The sequence below is a fragment of the Cryptomeria japonica genome, chromosome 3, assembly GCF_030272615.1.
Source record: "Cryptomeria japonica chromosome 3, Sugi_1.0, whole genome shotgun sequence".
Taxonomy (NCBI): domain Eukaryota; kingdom Viridiplantae; phylum Streptophyta; class Pinopsida; order Cupressales; family Cupressaceae; genus Cryptomeria; species Cryptomeria japonica.
In genome coordinates, this window is record NC_081407.1 from 274,849,197 (window position 1) to 274,872,840 (window position 23,644).

The 23,644-nt window shown below is 33.6% G+C and overlaps 1 protein-coding gene across 2 annotated transcripts; it reads right to left on the bottom strand.

Annotated features, from left to right (window-relative positions):
- Nucleotides 1-18,125: 18,125 nt before the first annotated feature.
- Nucleotides 18,126-20,662, bottom strand: LOC131063886 (cinnamoyl-CoA reductase-like SNL6). 2 transcript variants are annotated; one of them, XM_057997836.2, is made up of 6 exons: nucleotides 20,468-20,662; nucleotides 20,078-20,247; nucleotides 19,567-19,755; nucleotides 18,970-19,123; nucleotides 18,584-18,770; nucleotides 18,126-18,488 (listed from the first exon to the last, which is right to left on the bottom strand). In XM_057997836.2, the coding sequence occupies exons 1-6, from the start codon at nucleotides 20,595-20,597 to the stop codon at nucleotides 18,380-18,382; spliced, it is 939 nt and encodes a 312-aa protein (XP_057853819.2). In that variant the 5' UTR covers nucleotides 20,598-20,662; the 3' UTR covers nucleotides 18,126-18,379. The 2 variants fall into 2 exon arrangements, with proteins under 2 accessions (XP_057853819.2, XP_057853818.2); XM_057997835.2 differs by having other exon boundaries at nucleotides 18,584-18,776.
- Between the last annotated feature and the right edge of the window lie 2,982 nt (nucleotides 20,663-23,644).

Consider the following 23,644-nt stretch of genomic DNA (forward strand, 5'->3'; position numbering starts at 1 on the left):
CTGACACCTAGCGGGCTTCATGCCCTTGCTGGACTGGCAGCTCGCAGGTCTAGACCTCCATCAAAAAAAAAGAAGAGGAAACAACCTACATCATGCATTTAAAAAAAAAATCTTTCTGTATATCTTGCTTCATTACAAGAGTTGTCTTTTCCTCATCATCCATTCCTCATCTCATTTCATTTGAATCCTAATATTCATTCAATAACAACTCACTGCTAGCATATATTCCTTCTCCTTGTATCACCGTCACTCTCAGTCTGATTTTTTTAACATCAATGACAATATTTTCAACAATGTTTACGTCAATTGACTTAAATAACCATTTAAGAAGTTTTAAAAGATCCGATGGGATAACCATTCTTAGTCTAGGAGTTTCTACAGTCTTAAGTCATGTTCAAAAGACCCAAACATTTCAAAATAGGTCATAGGCACCCAATGGTAAAAATAAAACTCTTAAAACACTGTCTACATTTAGAGAGAGAACACGTTATTTTTCTTCTAGTTGCATGAGAGCTGTTAGGGATTGATTGCGCATTGAATAAGCTTTCCTCTTTTCATGGTGTGGAGAACTTTGCTTGCTGTTGCATTATTGGAGTCCTCCAGTTTGGGCTATGGAGAAGGTGCTATTTGCTGACTGTTGCAGTAAAACTGATTCTTGTGTTAAATATAACTTTCAAAATGATCTTGAAGTGAATAAAAGTGATATTCATTTTTGTGGGTCATCCTTTATCATGGTCACTATGCAGATATGCAAATCCAAGACATTGAAACAAAATTATTTCAAAAAGGGCACCAAAGGATTATTGGAAGAGGGTTATTACAAAAAGGGTTGTTGCAGTTCGTGGCAGGACAACTGAAATGGTTGCAACACTTTTACGGGATGAACAGGGTATACTTGTTTGTCTCCCCCAAACAATTGGATTTCATCATGCTGAATATCTTGGACAAAGAACATGCTTTGAAACTTGTTCATGCTAGAATGTTTTAAGTTTTACTCTGCTTTTAGATTCTCGCTCACTAGCTAATTATTCCTCTCCAAGTATTCGCTCAACAATTGTAACTGATCTACGATGTCTAGCTGTGTCGCTTGCAACAAAGATAATAGAAGCATGAAGGATTGTCCTAATTAGAAAGATGCACACTCATAAAAGGAGGTCAGGAAGAGAATTCCAAGGCTCTCATGGTCATTATCGTGGACATGGACAAGGTTATGGAAGGCAGACTTGCAATGAAAAGCCAGGAGAAAGTAGATTTACCAAGACTCAGATATTGAAAGTTGAACATAGGAGATAAAAAATAAATAAATGGAGCCGTAGAGAGACATCGGGTGTTGAGTCTTGACAACTAGCTATTGATGAATCAATCAAATGATATTTTTTTTTGGTATGAATGTTACTGTTGTTGTTTCCCTCTTGCTTGAATTGTTTGTGAAGAAGGCGAAAAGAATATGGTTGAGCTTAAAGAGCGGATTAAATAACATCAAATAGTAAAATATAAATAGAAACCATAGAAAAATATAACACAACAAATCAGGTGGTTTGTTATTAAAGATTACATTTATGAAAAAGCAGGGCAATAAATTTCATTCAATAAATTCTATTCAATGTTACAACAAAATTCACAGTCTACACTCATCATTTATATAAATGATTAAATGTTTAACTTCTGAATATGAAGAGACAGCAAACAAACGAAAAGAGGGAGAAAAGAAATGATCAAATGACCTTTTGACTTCACATTCTCAGCAGATATAAATTCTTTTGTTGGGCTGCTGGTTATTTTCTTGTTTTCTTGCCTGATAAAGCCTTCGATAGTCTACACTCATCATTTATATAAATGTTTAAATGTTTAACTTCAGAAATATGAAGAGATATCTAAGAGAAAAGAGAGAGAAAATAAATGATCAAATGACCTAGAGAATTCACATTCTCAGTAGATATAACTTCTTTTGTTGGGCCACTGGTTATTTTCTTGTTTTCTTGCCTGATAAAGCCTTCGAAGCTTTGATGGGGATGCAATTGAAACATGCCATGGTAGAAAGAATGACCTTTTACTCGTAGTTTTCCTACAAGAGAGCTAGTTCTTGCTGAGATTGTTGAAGTTTCTTGGTAACAAAGTTCCTGCAGATATACGGTTTTTACATTTGATAAGTTTGACCGTGAGAGTAGAGCAAGTTTATTGAATGGAAGAGAGGTTTTGGCGTGACTTCAATAATTTCAGGCTAGAACTGATAAATTAGAGTTTGTTTTATTAGCATTGGGCTTTCTGGGACCAGAGCATAACATTGCAGAAAACTTCAAAGCAGGTGACTATAGACGAGAGCAGTCACTTGTTATTTGGGCCATTGCAGAAGGGAGAGCAGCAACTTGCCAGATGGATAAATTCATGATGAAATGTCCAGTTGCTCACAACTTACCAAGATGCAATTGAGGGCAACGATAAGCACCTAATGTTTAATTGAAATAGGATGAAAGTTGAATTTGTTGTTTATGTCTGAATATTAATATCATCAAAGGGCACACACATTGACTACTCGATCAGATTGTAAGGGGCATTTGATACTCAATAATAGTAACGAATCTTGCAGAGGTAAGGACTGCCCTTGCTATGGTCCTTTAATGGAAGAGAGTCTGTATTATGATACTTTTGGCCTTGATACAAGCAGCATTCTGTGTCTTGTGTTTTACTTCGATAAGTTACGGTCAGCGCGGTTACGAAGTTTAGTTCAAAGAATGTAGAGTAGCAATTCATGCATGCAAGTTTTTTTTTTCAGTTATAAGAATTCGCTACAGAAAGTGGGCCAATGATATTGAAAAACAAGGCTCCAAGATGGCATGAACAACTGTAGTGTCGGTATTTCATCAATCATCCTAGCACAAACTTGTTTGATGTGAATTCAATTATGTGCCTGTGCAAATGAAAATACTCTTCAATGAATCTAATGCATTTTTTTAATATTTTGGCACAATCTTGATTAAATATCTCTTATCTTATGAGATCAGTTGGAACAATCTTGATTAAATATCTCTTATCTTATGAGATCAGCAAGAGAATTTAAAAGAAAAAAGCTATACATTAGTAACATTCAAATAATGACATTATTCAATTAGAATGTATTGTAAAAAAATCTATAATTGATAAACGAAAAAATCTCATGAATATATATTTTCAAAAAACAATACTTTTTTTGAGTTTTAACATTATAATATTTGAGCTATACAATAAATTTCAAGAGAACAAGATACTTTCAAGTTTACCTGTAGTATTTCATTGAATTGTAGATGTATCCTTTCATAATATCAAATTCTTCATCAATGGAAATAAAAATTGTAAGATTGTATCAATTTTATTGAAGTACTTTTTCCTCCAACTTATGCTTATCACGATCAATGATATTATCCCTCCAAAAGCTACTCCATAGGACAACCCTGCTACTATCTTATACCATGGATATTCATTGCTTTTCTTTTCTTTTTTAACTAAATTTGGAGGAGGAGGAGGAAGAGAGGAAAATTGTGGCCAAGAATATTTCTTGGGTAGGGGACATCCCCATAAATTTGGATTCCCAAAATAAGAGGATTCTCCAAATGTACCAGTCATATGTCGTCTTTGTGGTATAATTCTTGAAAGATTATTGTTTGATAAATTTAGTGAAGCCAAATAGCTTAGAGATTAAAGCTCTGCAGCGACTTGTCCTGAAAATTTATTTTTGGAAAAGGTCTAATGACTCCAGTTGGCTCATTTCTCCCAAACTGTTTGGAATGCTGCCATTCAAATTGTTCATTGAAAGGTTCAAAAGCCTCAACCCCCTTAAATTCCCAAAATTAGGATCAACTTCTCCCTCCAATTCATTGTTTGAAAGATCTATAGCTGTAAGAGTGGAAAGAATATATGTATAGTGCTCATTTGTGCCTTTTAGAGTCATATACAATCCATCTTGATAAGGAACTTTTGTGTTATTCAAAATAAAACCATATTGGCCTTCTATTGGCATTGCTTGCAATGAAACAATTGTGTGTGGAATTGAGCCTGAGATATGATTGGAAGAAAGAAGCAAGATTTGGAGATTCATTAACTGACCAATCTCTAGAGGAATATTGCTCTAAAAATTGTTCTCCTTCATCACCAACACTCTTAGCTTAGAAAGATTTGTAAGTAATGCCAGTATTTCACCTCCTAGTAAGTTGTTCCCAATATCAAGAACTTGTAGCTTTGAACAATGTATTATTGAGGTAGGGAATGAATCATTCAGACTATTACTATGAACAACTAATGAATATAATTCACTTAGCTTACTGAACTCATGTGGTAAGCTTCCCTCCAAACTATTATTTCCCAAGTTTAGGACAATTAGAGAAGAGCATTTGGACAAGCTTGTAGGGATCAATCTTATTAAGTTGTTATTGGTAAGATTTAATAGCTGGAGTCAAGATAATTTACCTAAGCTTGAAGGAATATAGATTATTAGCAAGATTTAATTGCTCGAGTTGAGATAATCTTCCCAAGCTTAGAGGAATATTTCCACAAAACATAATATCATTAAGTAGCAATACTCTCATAGTACAAGACCGGGTAGATGTGATATGCCCACTTAATGCATTTCTAGACACATCTAAGTATTCTAGTTGCATCAATATTGAAATATTTGGGAATAAGCTTCCTTCTAAATGTTTTCTTGAAAGGTCTATACGATACAGTAGAGAATTGGTTTCCCATAGCCAAGAGGGAATTTTTCCCACAAGACTGGCATTAACTAAGTGAAGTGCATTAAGTTGAAACTGTGTTGAAATCCAAGGTGGAATTTAACCTTATTAACTGAAATGATGGAATCCAGGTTTTGTTAATGTTTAACACACAATCAGATAAGTACAACGTTACTAGCCTTGTAAGGTTTTGAAAGAACATTCCTGAAATCATCTGGTGATGGTTTAGCGACAGTGTTAGAACCTTCAAAGAAGCTGGAAATGATAAAGAAGATATGATTTCATTGAAATGGTTGCCATATCCATACAACTCTATGAGGGAGGAAAGTTGACCAAATGAAAGGGGTGTTGATAAGTGATGCTACTCTAGCATGTAGCTCCATGCAACTCCAGTTTGGACATGAAGCTATCCATTCATCACCATGCATAAGCTACTTTTAGTTTAAATTAGTTTTTTGTTTATTCATGCAAATAAAGCATGTACTCCAACATGCATTAATCTTTAGGACTATTTTTAGTTTTGTTTTTTGCATGAGTTTGTTTTTAGTAAATAAAGCATGTTGTGCATGCACTTATTGTATTCTTAATTTAGGGAGTAGTTTTCTTTTTTTAGTTTGAGAGCCTTAGTAGCTTTCCATGCAATGCTAGGAATATATTTAGAACTGCAGTTATTATTAATTCTTCTAGGCTGCAAATTCTTTATATACACAGCCTCTATGTAATTTCTTATTAAGCTTCAATAAAGAAATTGGTGTGTGCAATTCCAAAAAACAAGGTTGTTGTTATTGTGTGTTCTTTGTTATTTAATTTGATTAATCGGTTGGCTCTGAGGAGACATAGTAGTTTCAGATTCTACAAGGGGAATGGTCCCAGTTAGTTGGGTTTCCTAAAGATCCAATTGTTGAAGTAAAGAGAGATTTCCCAAGGAATCAGGTATGTTACCTTTGAGTTGATTGTTTCCAAGGCTTAGGTAGTTCACAAAGAGAGATTTCCAAGAGAAGCCGGTATGCTTCCACTAAGTTGATTGTATTCAAGGCTTAGGTAATGCAACAAAGAGAGATTGCCCAAGCAAGAAGGTATGCTTCCATTGAAACTATTGTTACCAAGATCAAGGTGTAAAGATGGAATCATCCCACCCAAGCCACTCCCCAGAAGTTGTAAGGAGTAAATATAAGAGATATTACCCAAGTAAGAAGGCATGCTTCCAATGAAATCATTGACACCAAGATTAAGGTATCTAAGGTTGGGAAGCAAACAAAGCCAAGATGGAATTATCCCACTCATCTATTCAGGCTAAGATCTAATGAGTAAATATAAGAGAGATTACCCAAGCAAGAAAGTATGCTTCCATTGAAATCATTGAAACCAAGATTAAAGTATCTAAGGTTGGTGAGCAAACAAAGGGAAGACAAAATCATCCCACTCAGGCCATTCATGCTAAGATTTAATGAGTAAAGATACGTGAGATTACCCAAACAGGTAGGAACAGTGTTAGTAGCTTCTGTAAAGAGATGGCTATTGGTGATGGAAATGCAGATGATCTTGGCTCAGACATTTTCGCTGATTTATTAACAGTCAATGATTTTTTTTTCATTTAAAAAATTATATGATTCTTTATTTTACCTGTAGGTGCCATTTGTTTGTGATAACGAAATAATTTGACCTATAGGTGCAGTCATGGTCATATGACACATCTTTAACAACCATAGGTACTGCATTAGAAGGACCCTGCTTTCGAATAGACTTGTTATCTGCAATAAAATGTTTAATATATCAAACACTTTATTAGATAATGACGTCATCAACAATTAATTTATTAAACAATAATAATCATGTATTAAAGAACATTTCTTATATTCAATAAAATTAGATCATTTAAAAAAAAAAAAAATTCAACCAAACATTTTCTAGATCATGCAAATTCTAAATGTAGTTTAAGTTGTTAAAGTAGTCTTCAATGAAAGACAACAAAAGAAAACTAGACCAAATTTTATTTATTTATTCTATTAAACAATGACATCATCAAAAACTAATTTATTAAACAATAAGAATCATGTATTAAAAAACACTTCTTAGACACAATAAAACTAGACCACTTTTTCTTTATTTATTTTATTAAACAATGACATCATCAACAACTAATTTATTAAACAATAATAATCATGTATTAAAAAACACTTCTTAGACTCAACAAAACTTGACCATTTTTTTTACTATTTTATTAAACATGACATCATCAACAACTAATTTATTAAACAATAATAATCATGTGTTAAAAAACACTTCTTAGACTCAATAAAACTAGACCAATTTTTCTTTATTTATTTTACTAACAATGACATCATCAACAACTAATTTATTAAACAATAATAATCATGTATTAAAAAATACTTTTTAGACTCTATAAAACTAGACCATTTTTTCTTTATTTATTTTACTAAACAATAACATTATCAACAACTAATTTATTAAACAATAATAATCATGTATTAAAAAACACTTCTTAGACTCAATAAAACTAGACCATTTTTTCTTTTTTCCTTTTTTTCAACCAAACATTATCTAGATCATGCAATCATGGTCATGTGACACATCTTTAACAGCAATAGCTACCCCACTAGAAGGACCCTGCTCTCAAATAGACTAATATATGCAATAAAATGTTTAATATTTCTTTTGATGCTTGGATTCGATTGTATGCAAAAAAACAATTATCATCAACGTTTTGAATCACACTCCATGATTCATCGCCGACATGGGAGTTTAAAGGAGATGACATCAAACTTTTTTATTAAACAATGACATCATCAACAACTAATTTATTAAACAATAATAATCATATATTTAAAAATACTTCTTAGCCAATAAAACTAGTCCATTTTTTCTTTAATTATTTATATTCAACCAAACATTATCTAGATCATGCAAATTCTAAATGTAGTTTATGTTGTTTTATGGTTAGATTAATAGCAATTAGGAAAACTAACACAATGAACAAGGAACACACCGAGATACCCTGGGAAAACCCTCCTACTCGAGGGAGAAAAACCCAACAATAATGTCTCTTATATATTGAATTAAGTCAGTTACAATGTGGCCCAATGATGAAGCCAATTGTAATATCAATCTGCTAAAAAATAAGCAAGATCTCAGATGGTTGTAAGAAGCTGAATGTAGAAGGCAAATGATTCGGTCCTCCTCAAATAGCTCTGCAATATAATTGCTCTTCAATACATGATCAATCTCCTCACAATGATATGAGTTTGATCTGCTCTTCAAGTATTATGTGATCTTATCCTTCAAGTATTATGTGATTTGCTCCTTCACATATGTATTCAATCTTCCTTGCTAATATTTGATTTGTTCCTTTAATTCGTTGATTGATGATTCAAAGGATGAAATTGCACTCCATATATACATGAGGGAGAGGTACCCTTTCACAAAGGGTCGGCCCTCAAAGCAATGTGACTTTTCATAGGGTGGCGAACTTAATGAGTTGGCCCTTACAAACTTTGAATTTTATATTTCATCCTAGCTCATTTAAACGACTAAGGCTGATAGGCCAATTAGGCATTTATTCACTAGGTCAGCCTTAGAAGGAATCCGACCTAGCTACAAACATCAACAGTTTAAATTGTTACTCTTCAATTAATGACAACAAAAGAAATAAACTTGCAATTTAAACAATTTTTTCCTATCAGTTAAACATTATATAGAAAGATGAGGCCTAGAGATGAAATAAAGAGAACGTGCTCACATTAAAATGCAAGTATATTAAGGTTCAATTGAGTTGTAGATTCAAGCACATTTAGGTTTGATAAATCTAAACCTACATGTCTTGCATTATAACACACTCATGTTATATAGACAAAAAAAATTTAAAATAGCAACTAAGCACTACTTTCTTTCATTCTATTTTCTTTGTTAAGAGAAAATACATGGGTGGAAAAAAGCATGACCATATCTTGTGCTAAATTTGAGCCATTGTGCTAAATTTGAGCCATCTCATCCTCAATAATGCTTTGATGTGCAAGAGGTAAATTATATCAATTTTTTAATAGTTTAAGTTAAGATTAAAGTATATTTCCTAGAATTGGTTTTGATTTAATGAATTTTATTTTCAACCAATCCCAACCACCCTCCACCTAAAAATCCCCCACTTCATAAAATTCATGAACAAAATAAGGTAGAATAACATGACCTTGAAAACCTCCTCAAACTCCTACAATTTCACATTGATTACATTATAGGATAAATAAACACATGGCAAGCCATAGACAAAGTCATTATCAATTTTACAATGCAAATTTATCTTATGAGATCTAGTGAAGGGAAAAAAAATTAAAGATAAATAATGTACATTGTTCATCAACTCAAAAAATAATGCATCAATAGAAACAAGTTGCAAAAGATTTCCAATATATTGGTACAACCCAAAAAATAACGAATAACTTTTGGGGTAGGTGGTGGATCATTGTTGACCAACTACCATGTAGTAACCATAAAGTGACTTACTATTTCTTAAGAAAACTCCATTGTAAGTTTGTCCTCAAAAAGCTCTCAAATTATTTTGATATTCATGATTTTTAAGGCAAGGGAAAAATTTGTACATAAGATAGAGATGAGGCACACACCTAGATACGAAGGGGAGGGGGAATGAATCAATATCCTTAAAAAATTAAATCCTTTAGCACAATTCAAATTCAAAATCGATGAGCATATCAACAATAAAGCTAAAGCAATGAACACCAATGCACAAGAGAACACCAAATTTATATGGAAAAACCATGGTGAGTGTTAACTCACAATATATGAACAAGATTACAAATTTGTTTTAAGGATCACTGCCTAAGGAAGAACATTGCTCCCTAAAGGACTTGTTGAGCAAGAAACAAGAAGAAAAAATTGCATAAGAGATTCACTACCTCAAAGTAGGATGCATGAAAATTTTGAGATACAATGAATAAGCCTACAGCTCACGACCTCCAACAATCTCCTTAGAATGTAGCTGCTCTTGACTCATTGCCTCAAGCAACTATTAAGCAATTCAACTTCAAAATTTCCACCAGACACCTTTATTGCCTCAAGCTCACATATTTCACAATCCACACATTTGCAATTGATATGATCTTCTATATGTATCATCCACAAGCAAAGAAAACATCAAGCTATGTTGGCTAAATAGAGAAAGAACCTATCCCAACTAGAAATAGATACATGTACAAAAAGATATATATTAGTAACATTCAAATAATGTCATTATTCAATTAGAATGTATTGCAAAAAAGAAAAAATTTGATAAACCAAAAATATGATGAATATATATATATATATATATATTCATAAAACAATACTCTTTTTTTACTTTTAGTACTATAATATCTTGAGCTATACAATAGATTTCAAGAGGACAAGAAACTTTCGAGTTTACCTGTAATATTTCATTGAATTGTAGATGTATCCTTTCATAATGTCAAATTCTTCATCCATGGAAACAAAAATTGTAAGATTGTATCAACTTTATTGAAGTACTTTTTCCTCCAACTTATGCTTATCAAGATCAATGATATTATCCCTCCGAAAGCTACTCCATAGGACAATCCCATTGCTATCTTATACCATGGATATTCATTGCCTTTTTGTTATTTTTTAACTAAAATTGAAGGAGGAGAGGAAAATTGTGGCCAAAAACATTTTTGGGGTAGGGGACATCCCCATAAATTTGGATTCCCAAAATAAGAGGATTCTCCAAATGTGTTAGTCATATGTCATCCTTGTGGTATACTTCCTGAAAGATTATTGTTTGATAAATTTAGTGAACCCAAATAGCTTAGAAATTCAAGCTCAATAGGGACTTGTCCTGAGAATTTATTTTTGGAAAGGTCTAATGACTCCAGCTGGGTGATTTCTCCCAAACTATTTGGAATGCTCCCGCTCAAATTGTTCATTGAAAGGTTTAGAAGCCTCAATCCCCTCAAATTCCCAAAATTAGAAACTTCTCCCAACTTCTCCCTCCAGTTGATTGTTTGAGAGATCTATAGCTACGCGAGTGGAAAGAATATATGTGTAGTGCTCAATTGTGCCTTTTAAAGTCATATACAATCCATCTTGATAAGTAACTTGTGAATTGTTCAATATAAAACCATCTTGGCTTTCTATTGACATTGCTTCCAATGATACAATTGTGTGTGGAATTGGGCCTGAGATATGATTTGAAGAAAGAAGCAAGATTTGGAGATTCAATAATTGACCTATCTCTAGAGGAATATTGCCTGAAAATTTATTCTCTTTCATCACCAACACTCTTATCTTGGAAAGACTTGTAAGTGATGTTAGTATTTCACCTTCAAATAAGTTGTTCCCAACATCAAGAACCTGCAACTTTGAACAATTTTCTATTGATAGAGGGAATGGTCCACTCAAGTTATTGCTATGAACAATTAATGAATATAATTCACTTAGCTTACTGAACTCATGTAGTAAGCTTCCCTCCAAACTATTATTTCCCAAATTTAGAAAAATTAGAGAAGAACATTTGGACAAGCTTATAGGGATCAATCATGTCAAGTTGTTATTTGCGAGATTTAATAGTTGGAGTTGAGATAATTTGCCTAAGCTTGAAGGAATATTGCTTGTGAATCGATTATTAGCAACATTTAATTGCTCAAGTTGAGATAATCTTCCCAAGGTAGGAGGAATATTTCCACAAAACATATTATCATTAAGTAACAATACCCTCATAGTAGGAGACCAGGTTGATGTGATATACCCACTTAATGCATTTCTAGACACATCTAGGTATTCTACTTGCATCAATATTGAAGTATTTGGGAATAGGCTTTCTTCTAAATGATTGCTTGAAAGGTCTATATGATACAATAGAGGATTGGTTTCCCATAGCCAAGAGGGAATTTTTCCCACAAGACTGACATTAACTAAGTACATTAAGCTGAAACTGTGTTGAAATCCAAGGCGGAAATTCATCTTCAATCATACATGACTTTATATCTAACTCCATTAACTAGAATGATGGAATCCAGGTTTTGTTAATGTTTAACACACAATTGGATAAGAACAATGTTACTAGCCTTGTAAGGTTTCGAAAGAACATTTCTAAAATCATATGGTGATTGTTTAGCGACAGTACTAGAAGCTCTAAAGAAGCTGGAAGTGATGAAGAAGATATGATTTCATTGAAACAGTTGCCATCTCCGTACAACTCTACGAGGGAGGAAAGTTGACCAAATGAAAGGGGAATAATCCCAATTAGTTGGGTTTCTCGAAGATCCAATTGTTGGAGTAAAGAGAGATTTCCCAAGGAATTAGGTATGTTACCTTGATTTGATTGTTTCCAAGGCTTAGGTAGTTCAAGAAAGAGAGATTTCCAAGAGAAGTTGGTATGCTTCCACTAAGTTGATTGTATTCAAGGCTTAGGTAATGCAACAAAGAGAGATTGCCCAAGCAAGAAGGTATGCTTCCATTGAAATTATTGTTACCGAGATCAAGATGTGTAAGGTTGGTGAACAAACAAAGGAAAGATGGAATCATCCCACTCAAGTCACTCCCCAAAAGTCGTAAGGAGTAAATATAAGAGATATTACCCAAGTAAGAAGGCATGCTTCCAATGAAATCATTGACACCAATATTAAGGTATATACGGTTGGGAAGCAAACAAAGCCAAGATGGAATTATCCCACTCAATCTATTCCCCCCAAGATCTAATGAGTAAAAATAAGAGAGATTACCCATGCAAGAAGGTATGCTTCCATGGAATCTATTCAAACCAAGATTTATGTATCTAAGGTTGGTGAGTAAACAAAGAGAAGATGAAATCATCCCACTCAAGCCATTCATGCTAAGATTTAATTAGTAAAGATAAGTGAGATTACCCATATAGGGAGGAACAATGTTGGTACCTGCTAATCTAGTTACAGTGAGCGATGTGAGAAAACGAAGTTGGCACAAGCTCTCAGGTGTCATACATTGAATGAAATATGGGTTTACATCAAGAGAGACAACGTGGTTGAATCATTTTGCTTTCCCCTTTTATTTTTTTGTGAGGTATTGCATTGCATTGTAGTTGTACATGGGTAACCTAAGATGGCCTAGTTCGTGAGACCCATATTGCATAATAATCTTCTCCCTAAGTTGCACTTAAGGGGCGGTGTTGGTGTAAATTTGTTTTTATTCCACTCACATGGGCTTAATTTTACTTAGGTAGTTGACATATCTCATTATTAGATATTAGTCAGTATTTGCATAGTGCATTTAATATTTGTAGTTGGTAGTTGGATATTTTTTATCTCTATGGCATCACGTATTTTTATTTATATGGGGTGTTTGTACATTTTATTGCATTTCAATTCATTTTCACATGCTAGTGAAATAGCATCGTATTGCTTCTCTCTACATTGTCAAAGTTGTTGTGTTTGTAGATTGTTGTTCTGAGGTGGATACATCAAAAACTTCTACTACTCATTGAACCCATTTTTTGATTTTTCATTAATCTTAAAGATGTTGGAGCAACAAACTATGAATTTATTATTTAAGAACTTCCACTGCAAAATTAAAGCAACAAGAATTTGCCAAAAAGTATCATGAAACATGAGAATTTACAATGATCTCTCTTTTTTATGTAGCAAAAGGAAGAAATGGGAAAGTGGAACAAAAATATTGATTAACCCTCCAATATATGTTACATGTGTAGAACACTTGGGACAAGTGTGAGATCATGTGTCATGTGTATATAAGATTAGATAACTAAACCATTAAATGAACTAGTGTGAATGTGTCTACTAGAACTAGGAACTAGATAAATTCAACTAGTTTAGCAATAACACATTTTGCATTGACATCCTCCTTAATTGATACTTAAGGAGACAACTAAATGATAAAAATATGTCTCAATAACAAGGCTTGACAAAGTACTCATGTACAAATACATATTTTTCATAAATAGAGAAAAGGAGAAAATACAATTTGAACAAAAAATCCTCTCCAAAAGAGAGAAATGGGAAGAATAAGACCTCAAAGATATCCCATGAATGTGGTAACTGTTAACATTATTTCAAGTTGAAGTTCGTGGGCCGAATTTTGATCAGGGGGATCCTTTGTCCTTTTTGCTTTCCAACCGCGCTCAGCATACATGCCAAGTGTCATCTCGATGTTGCTCCTGATGACCCGTCTTTTATGTTCAAAGTTTGAAGGAACGCGGGGTTGCCAAGTGGCTCAATTTGGATGACTCGGCATTTTGTTGGACCCCACCCTGCATCTTGAGAAAGATAGGGACACATGGCATCTTTGCACTGTCTGTATTATTTCCGTTTGTATGCCCTTTTGTGGATGTCCCCAGAGCTATCACGTGTTTTCTATGGTAAGCTATCCGCCAGGCTGCAGGTCGCACAAAATATTTTTTGTTCGGATAGGAATGAAGGGCGCCACGATAAGGTGGAAGTAACAACTCCGGAAGCGGTTTTGTTGGGTCTGTTCTTACGAGGTGCCATGGTAGTGTTTTCTATTTCAGAAGTGGTTGTGCATGGCTGGTGGATGTTTTGAGTTGTTAGCGGAGCCGAGGGCTCTATTTATGCTTTGGTAGGTGGTCCACAATCAGTGTCTTACTTGGGATAATTTATGTGAGTGGTTTTTAGGGCCCCTTGATGTGTGTGTTGTGTTGTACTAGTGGAGAAAGTGTCTCTGATCTCTTTTTCCAATGCTCCTTCACTAGACATATTTGACATTTTTGGTGGGATGTGTGGAATCAAGCTTGTTGGCATGTCTCTACTTTGGCTGAGTTTTTTGTTCGATGGGGTAAGGCCCCTATCAAAACTTCTTTTCTTCAAATTGCTTGGACTCCTGGCCCTTCTTTTATTATTTGGCACATCTGGTTGGAGAGGAATTGTCAGATCTTTCAAGATGTGTTGTTGGGGGCCCATCACTTGTGATGGAAAATTCTCTATTCTTTGGTAAAAATTGTTTCGGCAAAATGTGACTTGATGGAGGTTGTGGATCCTAGTGATGTTATTTTCTATAACTGTCTCCATCTTCCTCCACATGACGAAATCATTAGAAATAGATGCAGACAACCTTTTCGAAAGATAAACAGGGTGGGGAGGTGGTGTCCTCCTCCGCGAGGCATTCTAAAAATCAACACGGATGGGTCTTCTCGGGGAAAACCAGGTCCTACTGGTATTGGTGGAGTTCGTAGAGATAGCATGGGGATTGTTCAATTTATTTTTTTTGTTTATAAAAATCATCATATTACCAACAATTTGATGGAGGCTATTGTTATTTTGTATTTTGTAGAGTGTGCTTTTTCTCTTGGATGGAGCAAGCTCATTTGTGAATTAGATTCGCAGGTGGTGGTTCATCTGTTGACTAGGCAGCATTCTGAGGATGTTAGTTGGCAGTTAGTTTTGGTTGCTAATAAGATTCTTAATTTGTGTGCTTCTTTGGATTTTGTTACTTTCACTCATATCCCTAGAGAGTAGAACGGGGTAGCGGATTGTTTGGCCAAATGGGCTTCTGATCAAATGCAAAACTGAAATATTGTGGATAAGTATCAATTACCTTTGGGTTTGTCTCAACAGTTAGATCACTAAGTGGATCTTGATAGGGTTGTTTGATGCCCGAGCTTTGTATTTCTTCTTGATTGAATAAATTTTAGCCCCTCTTTTATTTCAAATATAGAAATATTAATGAAATTTATGTCTGTTATTTTAAAAATAAAAAAATAAAATTTGAAATTTGTTTTATATATTCAAAGACAGATTTTTTATTGATAAAAATCAAGGGTTCTAGTCAGCATCACCAAACAAAATGAAAACAAACTTTTTTTTTTTTAATTTTCCAAATAGAGGACATATATATGCAATGTTAAATTTATTTTTTTAATTTTCATGTATATTTTTCTCGTAATAATATTTTGAAGTCCAACATAGCTAAATTTGGTAGTTTTCACTCGGTGTCACCTTTTGTCTACTAAATTTATGATTATCAAAACAACAATTATACCTTTTTGGAGAATATTTTCTCATCTAGTGAAAAATATATTTTTTAATTTTTTCTAATATCATATATTTTTATTTTTTAATTTCTAATCAGCTTCTTTTTTAACTTAAAAAACATACTCGCAATGTTTAATTAATAAAAAATATTAAATTAATCAAAATACTAAAAAACTTATATTTATAGATTCATGAAATCAATCTCTACAAAAGGGATTTTTTTTTATTTTTGTAAAAAAAATATTCTGCCTGAAGAAAAATTGAGCAGAAGTGAAAAGTTTCAGAAATACAGACAAAATAGGTGATTTAGCTGCCACATAGGTGAGTCTGGCCGGACTGAGTTCGACCAAACTATTTTGAATTATTTTAAACAATTCTAAGCTCAAGCGCTCACAAAAATCGAGATAATGTAGCCAATAGTCTTGCTGAACTCTTGGTGCCATTTACGTGCCACGCCAGCGACACGTGGTTGGGTGATAGTTCGACTAGACTACCCTCAATTAGCCCCAAGTGCAACACAACTTCATGTTTTTGCCCAGATTCTCCTTCTCTCTACTATATCATGCTACTCATCTCACACTTCAATGGTCATTATTCTTCAATATTTTATCGTATAGACAATATTTAGCATCAACATCGAGACACATGATCATCTTCTAGATCTATACATCTTATTTTTTTTATACATTCCACCTGAGTGGGGATTTAGTAATTTGATATCTCGAGATTCTTCCAAAGGAGATATGCCATTTATTGTTAAGGGAGATACTATGCAAAATTTTGCATTTCTCTTCACTCTCTTTTGAGGCACACATGCACCTTGTCTTGCAAGGATTTTAGGATACACTTTTGTGTATGCTTCTTAGTCCTTTCTTTTCTTTTCTTTTTTTGGGGAGGGGGATTTTTTTTCCTACCAATTTCCTCATTTTCCTCTTGAGTTTATTTGTACATCGGTACCCAACATGGCCTTGTTGCTAAGACCCATCATTACATATCTACTTAAATCCTATTACCATTATGAGACATGAGTAAATCCTAATTATAATATATACACCTCTCAGTCCATTTATGCATATATAACCACCAATTTCAATAGCATCAGCGACCGCCTGCCCTTTATATTAATTCGATGTCGATTGATTCAGTTTAAGAATCCGTTGATCTACCAGCATCAGAGGAAGAAGCAACGGTTCAGGTCACAGATTCAGTTGACTACCCAGCATTTGCTTATATCCTCCTACCCACCCCGATGACCCTTAACTCGAACATTCAGTTCCCTATCCTGATCAGATATAGTAGGAGATCCGGATCGATACCCAGAAGGAGCCGAAGCCCCTACTATTTTAATGTAAGGGTGCTTATTCCTTAATTGGATCGGACTATCCAACTACTTCAGCGGACCCCATTGATTTATCAATTCGGCATGGATGAACTAAAATTCCCTCCTCCCGGGGGAACCCTATGATTCCCTCCCACTTTATTAATTGGCTTAATTGGCCTGCTAGAATAAAGAGGCAATAGTGGTGACATGAACTTTTGGTGTTCGGATATCAATCATATTATGTATGTACGTATGTATGTATTTATAAGCTATTTTCAATTCTTGGGAACTTAGTTATTTAAGGTGATATTTTTTTATTGAGTTGATTATAAGTATATTTTTTAGCACCAAATTATGAGTTATATATTTGATCAAATATTCTAACATGATCTAGAACAAGTTAGATTATGAGAAGTGGTAAAAAATATTATGATTGCAATTGCAACATATGTGAATGAGAAGATCCTTATGGGTTAAACAAATGTGTTCTAGTAAATGTTGAAGAGAATGTAATATTTGTTGCATCTATGCATTTATATACCACAAATAGTATGACAATGACCTACAGTAAGAGAACGTTAAAGTTACTCACCATGCTAGTTGCATGTGTTGTGTTTGTATATGCCACACATCTACAATCACATGATAATGATGATTTGTATAGATTGATTCTTTTGTGTGTTAATGAATTGTCAATATTTTTGTGCAATTCGTGGATCATAAATACTAGCTTAGTTAAAAAAGAACTTGATATAATAAAAGTATGGTATATCATTAAGGTACTCAACTACTATAGGGCGTTCAAGTATTTTGCCAACAAGTTATAAATATCTATGTCTATCAACCATTTGATAACACCTTTAAGCAATGCTACTAATAACACTCTAATTTAAAAAGTCATTACACAATTAATATATTTAAATTTACTAAAAGAGACCTTGAAAATATTTTACTCTAGAATATCATTAAATGACTTATGTTTAAACGAAAGAACTACAAATAGGTAAAAATTTCTTTTATTCACATACAACAAAGCTTATTGTTTTTACCTACATGAAAGAAGATTTATTTTAATAAGATTATGTGAAATTTCATGCCTCTGATTTAACCTCATGCTAGCCACATTAGAGTAAATAAGATAGCCATCTTCATATAAGTTTAATCATTTATCAGTATCTCTGATTTGACTTCATAATGTGGAGACATTTCCAATCCATATGGAGGTGACTTTGGCCTAACAAATTACCTTGTTAAGATTTACATCCTTGCCAAAATTTGCAATATTTGACTTTATATATTGCACTAAGCAAGCCATATTCAATTAAAATTAAACATTTATGCATACCAAAGCATCAAAATTGGCTCCCATCCAACTTCATGGTCTGGCATTCAATGCCCACCATCAACTTGCTCAATTTTATATTACTTAAACGTTGAGGATACACCCTTGAGTCCTCCCAACTGCATCGAAAACATGTGACCAACTATCAAAGATCTAATCTTACACTCATCCTCATACATATACATTTAGAATTACAGAATACTTTATAATTTACCTCTCTGGTAATGTCACAAGTGGTCTTAAACTTTTAGCAAGATCTACTGCATGTTGTGCACAGTTAACAATCTGATTGAAACAAATGTGCCTTCCATAGGAAGATGGATCTTCAAATACACAGATATGAGCATCTGCTACATATCTCACATCCACACTTGCTAACACCCCATCCTCATACATCTGTGCTGCTCCTAAGTACAAGAAGAACAAAGAACAGAATATGTTGAATCAACAAAATATATGCAAAGTTATAATAACAGTTCTCTCTTATATAAAAGAGATCCAAATTAATATTTTCATATTTTCCTTCTTATATCTTATGTATATTAATTATACAATAATTTTGTAGTCATGAACAAGCAATGTTTTTGTTTCAGATGTAACCTTTGAGATATGCTAAAGTAGATGCTGAATTATGAGTAGAAAATCCAGGTCCTACAATCAGAGCTGCATTTATGGTTACCATGTTTAGTTCTCTATCCATAGCCAGTGCCCATGCTGCCTTCTCTGCCAGTGTTTTAGCCAAGGCATACCACAACTGCACAACACATAATAATGAATGCTTCATAATTAAATTGGTTAAGCAATTACAAGGGTTACATGGTAAAATAATTTTGAAAACACACTTGTTTTTAAATTCTTTATCACTTTATTTTATTATTGGCACATCTTTGTATTAATATATCTCATTGTTTAGACCAATACTTAATTTTTATTGATAGTATAAGTAAAGGTCTTAAAACCAAAATATATCTAAGACGTTGAAAGGTTCTTAATGAGCCCACAGGGGGTCAAGTCTTGTTGAGTGCAAGGCTCTGACATCATAAGAGATGAGGCTCAGATCGTACTCCAAATGAATTTGGCAAAGTAGATACCCCTCAGTCCTTGACTCTTATCTAAAAAGGATGAATAATCACGCACACATGCACACACACGACGAAAGCATTGCAAATCACCTAGCTGATTGCAAATTTTCCTTACCTTTATTTCTCTGCAATAACCTTCATCACTCCAAAACCTTTCATCAAGATCTTCAGTGGATTTTTTATCCCCTCTCCAGATGACAGCAGATAAACAGGAAGTGAAGACTACTTTCTTGATGGTCTCTGTCTGAGCACATGCTTCCAACACATTGTGAGCTCCTCTAACTTCAACTTTCACCATCCTCTCCTGCATGTTTTAAAATATTTCTTCAAGTCCCACAAATATTATTTTAGAATCACAATGACCTACATACTCAAATATACATAGAAAGACACTAACAATATTGTATAGCTTGAGACAAGTTTTTTGAATAGCAATTGAGTGAAAAGATAGCTTGAGACAAGTTTTTTGAATAGCAATTGAGTGAAAAGAGCAAGCTTGTAGATGTTTTGTCCCTTATATGTAACATTTTTCTGTGTCCCATACACCTTAGAAAATGCCCTTTCTATCTAATAACTTGTACAACTATCTAAATTCCACAATTTCTTGTCCCGAAAGAGAGTCTTACATCATATCCAGATGCATTTTGAATCTGATCAAATGCATAGAAGAGACCACAGCAGCCTTCAAGAGCATCTACAATACTATGATAGTCCAACACATCTGCTGCAAATAATTTCAATCCTTCATTACCTCTACCCATTTCAATCAACTTTCTTGCTGTCTCTGATTCTCCTCCTGTTACCAGTTAAAACATTGGAATTGTATATCATTACAACACATTCTTAATATACTCATATATGTGGCAAATCAATCTTCTCAGCAATTCAGTGAATGCATTTCTATCTAGTGATAACTATCATGAGATAGAAGATTTATTGTTCTATACAACACATTCTTACAACTTAATAGGGGCATGTTCATTAAACAAAAATTACAATAAAACATATAAACCAACCTCCATGTTGAAATGTTGCTGCATGCACTGTGTAACCCCTAAGGAGAAGTCCTTTAACAATCCAGATTCCCACATAAGTGGAGGCACCCACTACACATACTCTCTTAGAACTTGCAGAGAGAACAGCCATGGTGAAAATGGCTAGAAATTGTTATGCTCACTACAAGGGCTGTTATGACAATATATTCTTTCTTCTGTAGAATATAACTTCTTTTAACTTGTTAAAAAGATATATTGTTTGAACTGAATTTATATTAAAATGTGATGTCATGAAAACGAGAGATAAGGGAGAATTTGTGTTAGGACAAGGCAGGATTGGAAAGGGTGTCTGATTTTGATTGGTGTACATAAGATTAGGTGAAAATCAGGTGCAGATGGACTACGTGGTGGACAAGAAACAAGCATGATTGTACACTACTTTAAATTTATACATAAAAGAATAGCTGAAGCATATATGATAGCCACAGATGTCTTTCTTTTCTTTGCATTACTGTTTTAATACATTTGGGCATAATATTGTATTGCCCACAAGGAACTACCTACTATTTTAAGAAACTGTCCGATCCAAGAACATGTTAGGTTTTTAAAATGCTTTAGACTTAATTGGTTGGGTAACTTTTTAGAGTGGCAAATTCTTTTCTACAACAATTACGTAAACTGCCCAAAATATTGCACGGGACTGTTTACATGCAGTCAAAGCTCCATGGAGTGTAAGTTATATATTTGGAAATTTGCGTCACTTTAGGGAACGCCAAAAATAAATGTATTATGTAGTTCGTTAAATTCATTTTTAATATGTTTATGGTTAATTATAGACTATTTGTTTTACAAAGATTTATGAAATAATTGAATTTTGTTTATTATAATGATTAGGTATCATAAGGGATGAGGTAGGGTTTACATCTTATATAATTTAAATGGAATTGATATCTTACTACTCAAGGGGATGGGTGTTTTCTACATTGATAGCAACATATGTAGAAAAAGTTAGGAACATTTATAGTGCACAAGTAAAAAAAAAATCCTCTATTTTTACAAGTTAATAAATTAAATATAATTTATATTGATCTTCATAAAACCACATAATGTACATATAGTGATCAACTCATGCATACATTACATGTACATATAGTGATCAACTTATACATACATCACATATACACATAGGTCATTATAGTAAGCTGACAACAAAGGAAATAAAACTACATAGTGAGTCATCCTTATCTTGTTTCTTGACCAGTTTTGATGGCAAGACAAGCATCCCATACTACTTGTTATTATCATCGACAAGAGGATAAGAGTAACAACACATAATACATGTGATCATTAATAATATTTTCACAACCCACTAAACATTTGACTCCTTAATAATAATGTCTTGTGGTTTTACCTCACATATAAGACTAGTACTTGTGCTATCAATCACCTAGACTGTATCAACAATTGAAACCTTCAAAACCATGCCTAATGAAAGAAACACAATTTGAAGCAAACACATTCAATATAGAAGTGCTAATTTACTGAGCACTTGAGATGGGCAGATCATAGTCTCCATTGCATGCATGTTGTTGGCAAAGGGCTATCTAATCTAAACCCAATGAAATTGGGTAGCTCCCAATATGTATCACTTACTTGCTATTGGTGAAAGCTAACTAACTTTGTGCTATAGTTGAATAATTCTTTTGTCAAATGCTTCTCAACTTCTATAATGTTGGAGAAATGATAAGCTTATCTATGAGTAGGCCATGGGTTTTATAATTTTGATGGTTTCCTCAAGATGAGTAGGATGGGCTACATTTGAGAGAACCAAATTATCCTCTACTTATGCCCTCATAGTGTCCCTCTCTCAATTGAATTATGAATCCATAGAAGTTAGTTGCTATATTGATATCAATTCAAATTTCTGACATTTAGAAGTTACAAGAATATCAATCCAACACATGCTCTTGTAAGGGTTTATAGATGTTAATCTAGATAAAATACCATATTGAGAAATCCATAAACTGGCACAAAATTCTACCACAAATATGGCACGTGACAATTTACATGCGGTCAAAGCTTAAAGGAAATTGCAACCATCTAATGATAAATTCTACATAATCTACAAGAGAAATCTATGCAAACAAGGATTCAAAATCAACATGCAAGAGAATAGACAACATGCTCATAAAATAAGACATGAGATATACCCTAGGAAAACCCTCAAGAGGGAAAAACTCAACCTTCAAAAGCATTCACGAATCATGTATTGTTCAACAACATAACATTACAACACATCTTCAGAGCCTCCATGAACACCCCTGAAACATCAAGCTTCTCCAATGCATTCTCCATGTGTGCAAGCATGAATCCACACTTTCCATGCCATGCTTCACATATGCACTATTCAAAAAAATACTCAATACCCCAACTATCCAACTTTGGACAACTACCTTTGTGTTTTCTTTTATAGAAACGAGCTCACAAAAAAACACCAAGTGGTATTACATAAAACCATGTGACTAATATAATGAGATTACAAAACCATTGACCCCATATTTAATAATGGGTACTAAGTTTTCACTTTATTAATATTTCCCCAATATTAAATTAAATACATTTCTCATGTGCGACCTCACTTTAAATATATTTCTCAATGTTACATACAACACATAAAGTAGCCCCAAGAATGTTAACTCCTAGTGATGCACATACTTCTAGACCCCCCTAGGTGTATGATACACAAAATAATAAATTAAACATTCTAAACATCATGCAAGGTGTCTAACACCTAATTCCTAACATTCTCTCACTTGTATACATACATAAGGGGTAACAAATATCCTCAAACATGAACAAGGCAACAATCCTCATAGCCACATATACCATCAAGGAATCAAAGTGTTCATGTGCTTCATCGAGATACCTGTAATAAGAAACAAGGTGATCACTATCTCAAACATGAATGCTTCCATCCTCCATCATGCCATTACATAAAGATAAGAATCCATCCAAAGAGAAGTAGCAATATCTGCGACAACAAAGCATAAGTCTTACCTCAACCAATATCCCAAACACAAACACTCAAGTCAAATGTATCAATATGCATTAGCAACTATTAAGGATCTATATCCATAGCTGAAATGGCACCCACACCAAATGCTAACACATGATCCAATTTTCTTCTCTTCATTTTTT